Here is a 6,418-nt window from a genome sequence, read left to right on the forward strand (position 1 = left end):
GCTCAAGGAGATTGAACGTAGAGAAACGGATGTCAAATCCTGTTTGACCCCTGTACTCTGAACTCAAATTGTATTATTTTTGTCATGTCAAAGGGACTTTTCCAATTCACAATAGGGCCTCGTAACTATACGTGATGGTAAAAAGATTTAATTACTGGCCATAGAATTGATTGTGGTGGTGCTGAAACCATTGCAACAGAGTTGGCCAATGGGACACTGGGTGAGATAAGAGGATATTGTAACAATATGATATTGTAACAATCACCTTACTACATCTGGTATGATGTGGTTTTGTGCTTTGTTTTCGTGCTTTGTGCTTGTCATTTAAATACGCCCAACGAGACTTCTGTCATTAGGGAAACCAGACAGCAGGCGGCTGAATCCCAGCTGAGCTAGTTAGCTAAGCTTAGCTAAGCTAGGCAGGAGCCTGCCGAGGCTTAGCAACAAGCTCCATTAAAACCTTCCAGAATAATCCATCCACGTAGAGGCCTGCCCTCCCTGCCAGGCCTGTTTATAACAAAGGCATACTAAGGTGCTGAGATGCATGGTAATACACTTGCAACCAGGGGGACAAACGGAGAGAATCTGAGGATGAAAGAGAGAGGGTGAAGAGAGCTAGACATGGGAAGAAGATGGAGAGTGAGAGAATGATTGGATGATACAAAAAAGATATAGAGAGGAAGATAGGAAGGATAGATAGATAGATGTGGAGAGAGAGATGGAAAGTTATGTATTGAGACAAGGAGAAAGCAGGAGGCCAGGATCTATGCATAAAGGCATTCAAGGCACATGCCTAGGGCCTCCTTGCCTCCAGGGTTCCTAGAATGAGAGGAAAAGAACATCAACTGCCTTCAGTAAATCATTTTTAACGAGTAAATCATTTTTAATGAATTTCCTTTTTTCAAACACAGACAATGTTAGCGGCAATGTGCCGTAAAAGGTATTTCCGGTTCAGTGGAGCCCAAGCTGGTATGTTAGCAGTAGCGACATAAAGGCTAACGTTAGCCGCTTTCGGTACGCTTTTGGGTACAGCAAAGCACCTAAAAAGGAAAATGAAGGGATAGAAAGAAAAGGAGAGATAGGGGCTTCACCCTGTCCCTTTTAGGCCCTTCAAAGCCCACAATCCAGCTTCAATTACCAGCTACAACTGCAAGACCCTCCCCTGGTCTCGTAGGAGGGGAGAGGATCTGCATTTTCCCCTACAATGACACAAAACACATAAAATATACCTACTAAATGATTGAGCATAATAATCATGTGGCAGTTAAAATTAATTTAGTTTCCAGCTAAGTTCCCTATCCTGCTATGGATAAAGGTAGAGTGATGTGGCTAGATAGAGAGAGAGAAGGAGAGCGAGAGAGAGAGAGAGAGAGAGAACAAGAGAGAGCAGTAGAGACGAGAGGTAGAGAGAGGTAGGGACAAGAGAGAGAGGTAGAGACGAGAGAGAGAGAGGGTGAGAGAGAGACAGAGAAAGAGGCTGGCTTGAGCAGATATTATTTGACCATCTGGGTGAGAATGACCGGTGAGGGGGGTGTGGTTAGGGGAGGGTATTTAAGCCCCACACAGAGCAGCCGTCATCAGACCGAAGCTACGCAACCGGAGGACACACCACATTCAACACACACCTGCGACAGGTGAGCCGCCTGCACCGACACTACCACTAACCAACCCTGTCCAACTAACCAATTCTAGCCATGACTTAAGTCACTCTTTGTGGACATTTAACAGCCACAAGGGACATCATTTCCGCAGCATAAATATGTTGGGCAACACTGGGAAGGCGAATGTAAAGATATGATGGACAGGACAGACGTACAGAAGAACCCATTGGATTTATTGTGACGACTGTGGTGGATTATAATGTAATCTAATGATCGAATGTAATCAATCTGCATGTGGTTCTCCATGGTCAATACAAACTTCTGGTTCCTCATTGGATCAGTATATTAAATCATCAGCAAAATAATTTAATTAAAGATCACTGACAATAACTGAGGGTCCGTCTTTCATGAGGATGATGAGGCGATGAGAGAACTGGTAAAAGAAGGATATGGATTTAAGGGCTATCTCAAGGTAGATCATAGATCGTGTTTTCTTATCCTCAGCACAGGTGATGGATTTTATATTTTTAATCCAATTTTGTTTCTGTCAAGCTTGATTGGATAATTGTGTAGATGTTATTCCCTGTCTGTGGCACTGTTGGGATGTGGGTCATTGGTAATGAGACAGGTGTGTCTCGTTAGTGATGCGACAGGTGTGTCTTGTTCGTGATGCGACAGGTGTGTCTTGTTAGTGATGCCACAGGTGTATCTGGTTAGTGATGCAAAAGGTGTTTCTCTTTAGTGGTGCCACAGGTGTATCTCGTTAGGGAGGCAACAGGTGTGTCTCGTAGTGATGTGCAGGTGAGTCTTTATAGTGAAGCAGAACAAAATAAGGCAAGCCACAGATGGTCAACAGCTTGCTTCTCATCCATGGTCGTGACCTTAGTGATAAGCTAAATGTAAATTGTGTGTGGGAGACAGTGGTGGTGCTGGGGTGGTGCTTGCTGGTGCTATAGCACCATCATAAATTACAATAGCACCACCATAGCACCACCAAGAAATTACAAAAATCAAAAATTTGACATACAAATCTTCTGCTTTCCCTGTATAGCTTCCCAACAATCCCGTCCGCCCGCAACCCGCAAACCCATACACCCCCCCCCCCCCCCCCCCCCCCCCAATCCTCAGCACCATCACTGAATCATTCCGACCCACCATAGCACCAGCAAGAAAAAATCTCTGGCACTGCCACTGGTGGGAGAGAGAGAGAGAGAGAGAGAGAGAGAAGAGAGAGAGAGAGAGAGAGAGAGAGAGAGAGAGAGAGAGAGAGAGAGAGAGAGAGAGAGAGAGAGAGAGAGAGAGAGAGAGAGAGAGAGAGAGAGAGAGAGAGAGAGAGAGAGAGAGAGAGAGAGAGAGAGAGAGAGAGTGGTGGGGGACATTCAATACATTAAAGGTGTGTAAAAAGTGGTCATGTCAGTGAGTTGCATAAGGAGATGTCCCGGTGAGCGTTCAATCTTTAATACATCAACGATTACATTACTAACTTATCCTGGACTAATTCCTAACAGGATTACCTTCCAATACCCTAACTGGCTTTCCGAAGAAAGGGACAAAGGGAGGGAGGCTGAGGGATAAAGTGATAGGAGAGCAGGGAACGGGAAGAGGAATGGAGTGAGTGGCAGATCTATTTTAGGGCCCTGCCGCTTAAAGACATGAAGATGAGGTGTGATTGACAGCTTATCTGTTGAACTGTCTGAGCCACTAAGGAGATTGACAGATATGCAGAGCAAAGGACTGGAGACCCTTGTGACAGCTTAAGCTTGAAGTATGGCCATAGGTCCACCGTGGCTGCTGGCATTTATAGTTCTACTGCCATCTTGCTAAGCGTTGTCCTCCTAAAGTCCTTCAAATCATACGCCTTATACCCAGGTTACTGCTCCTCCATTGGAGATGAAAATGGGCTGTTTTGGTGATCTGGGCATGAGTCAGTATAGTCCCAGAGAGGCAAAGTGGCCTTGCAGCCCTTTAGGAAGGACATTTATCTGATTGGGGATTAGAATCAGATTAGTCGTAATCTCTCAATGTTAAATCCAGTCTGCATCATCCTCCCTGATCAGCATCAGGCGGGGGTGGGGATTAAGAGAGAGAGTGACAGAGAAGGCAAGTGAGAAAGAGCAAGATTGACAGGACAAAATCCATAAACCATTCCAGAAGGGTCACTTTAATAGAACAATGCTCCTAAATTAAAATATTTAAGTATGTTGAACATGGTCATTAGTGGAGTGCCCATTGCCTGGTCATCATTTGACCAGGCAGGCTAGGAGCACATTTTGATTGGTTGGTTTCTCCTGCAGAGACGCGGAGCAGAGATGAACACGGCACCCCCTGCAGGAAGTGCCCTGGCCACCAACACCACAACGGGCCCCACCACCCCCAAGAAGGGACCCCCCAAGTTCAAACAGAGGCAGACCAGGACCTTCAAGAGTAAGGCCCCGAAGCCTGGACAGAAAGGGTGAGACCCCCCCCCCCCCCCCCCCCACTATCCAAGACACACACATAGACACACGTACACCCAGAACTGTGCTGACCTGCTGTGTGTGTTGCTGCAGGTTTGGTGACGACATCCCGGGCATGGAGGGTCTTGGTACCGACATCACAGTGGTCTGCCCCTGGGAAGCCTTCGGTGACATGGAGCTCAGTGACCTGGCCAAATACGGCATCATCTAACCCCGATGCTCCCCATGATCTAACCCTGATGCTCAACATCTCACCCAGATGCCCACATCATCTAACCCTGCTGATGCTCACCGTCCAACCCCTGGATGGTCACCGCCTAACCCTGACGCTCACCGTCATCCCACCCCGACTCTGCCCTCCTCCTCCTCCTCCAGCCTCCACATCCTAATCCCCTCCCCTGCCTCTCATGTACTCCCTCTAGTCCCTCTCCTCTACCCTCTCTAACACGCTCACCTCTACCATCTCCCCTAACCGTCTCAAACCCCCCTCTCCTCTACCGTCTCCCCTAACCCTCTCAAACCTGCCCCACCCCCTCCCATCTCCATCCCTCTCACCTCCCACCCAGCAGGGCTCCATAAGGCTGCCCCCTGCTGGCCGCCCCCCTCCTCTCGACTACCTCCTGGTTTCCTCTGCCATTTGGCAGATGTAGTGTGAGAGAGTGATCGCTTTTATATTTATAGTTATATATATATTTATATATATATATATATATATATATATACATATGATTATTTTATATTGTCATTATTACATAAGATACTTCACACTATATTGTATATATTTTAAATGAGGGAAAAAAAACAACCCCTTTATCAACCAGTGACACGACCTTCGACCCCTGACCCCCTCCTGCTCTATGACACAAGCTAAACACTAGCAGCGACTAGCTCGTATTTGCCTCTAGCTGTCTAAGAAAAAGTGTAAATATGACTTTGTTTTGGTGTGAAAACTGTGACTTTCATGCCTACCTTTTATACGGTTCTCCCGTGGGTCCTAGTGTGCATTGTGTATTCTGCTCCTGTAAGTCACAATAAGAGGAGGAGTGCAGCGCGTGATATGACTAGAGCTATGCATTGATCACGAAGGTGGAGGGAACCGTCCACCCCTTGCCCCCCCACTGGAACCACAAACAACCCTGTACTGAGTAGCTCTACCCGTACAGATTCATTGACAGAATGTTCCCCAAACTGCCTGTCAACTGCTTTGTCTCTATAGCTGCAATAAAAAGTGTATATTTTCAGTACTTTCTGTATTTTCTGAAAATTATTTTCCACCTGTGGGTCATAATTTCTGATGCTCTACCAAATGGGAGCATTAGAGATATTGATCATTAAAAAAATCTTCCTTTGTTCTGACAAAATCAAACAAAACAAGTTTACAGCATGCAAGTCACGTCTGGTTATTTGAATGCTGTACAACTAATTATTGGTCACGGTTTGGTGAACAATAATTAGTTTCTTCTATGAAAGGATTCGGCCTGTAATATCTGTTATGTGTTTCTTCATGAACACATAATTAAGACAGGAAGAAACATATTTCAACCCCAGACGTGATGCCAGGGTCTGCTGGGGTTCGAACTCCTCTAGCCTCTTATACCCCTTTTGAAATACTTAAAACTATGAATATATTACTATAATACTAGCAACTGAAACACACACAGTATGTCAAATATATAGAACGAATTTACAAATCAAACAAACACTTGAAGTGCATTGATGACCTCATCAAACATTGCCCCATATTTCAACCCACCAGGCTGCCAACTGAAACTGGTTGTCATGGAGATCTTTGTCAAATAAAGACAAACCCACACCCAGCGTGGATGTCATCAGTCTCATCTGAGCCATACCAAATCCGTCCAACGTTACGAATCATCACAACCAGACCACACTTTCCAACCTAAGGATAGTAAGGTCGAGCATCTTTAAACACAGACCAGTCAAAAGACGTCATAAAACATTAATTGACATGCAATACTCTGTCCTGAACCAGCCAAACCCCATCGTCATCGATATTAGAGACATTAAAGGAGTAAAGAGCAAGCCAAGCCAGCTGGGTCTAGCTAGTCAGTGTGCACCCTGCCTTCCATCAGGGCAGACCACACCCAGCCTGGCCCCAACTATACCTGTGCAGACTTGAAGTGAGGTACTGTGTGGAGACTTGCCCTGAGCACTTTCCTTCAGCAGTGTTTACAGACTGTTGCTGGTAACTGTTGCGACAAGAACACTCACTGGGCTGGAAACCCTCCGTTCTTACTATACTACAACTACATATTCACGTGGTACTATTACAAGACATACATTAAAGTTACAAGAATAAGACTTAAGTGTGTGTCTGTGTGTGGGTGTGTCTGTGTGTGA

General features: G+C 45.7%; 1 protein-coding gene across 1 annotated transcript; it reads left to right on the plus strand.

Annotated features, from left to right (window-relative positions):
* Positions 1-3,910: 3,910 nt before the first annotated feature.
* LOC311372673 (retinal rod rhodopsin-sensitive cGMP 3',5'-cyclic phosphodiesterase subunit gamma-like) lies at positions 3,911-4,275 on the plus strand (the record flags this gene model as incomplete). Its single annotated transcript, XM_084489638.1, has 2 exons — positions 3,911-4,053; positions 4,151-4,275. The coding sequence occupies 2 exons, from the start codon at positions 3,911-3,913 to the stop codon at positions 4,266-4,268; spliced, it is 261 nt and encodes an 86-aa protein (XP_084345764.1). The 3' UTR covers positions 4,269-4,275.
* Between the last annotated feature and the right edge of the window lie 2,143 nt (positions 4,276-6,418).

The sequence above is a fragment of the Micromesistius poutassou genome (genome assembly GCF_964030765.1).
Source record: "Micromesistius poutassou genome assembly, contig: SCAFFOLD_6228, whole genome shotgun sequence".
Taxonomy (NCBI): Eukaryota; Metazoa; Chordata; class Actinopteri; order Gadiformes; family Gadidae; genus Micromesistius; species Micromesistius poutassou.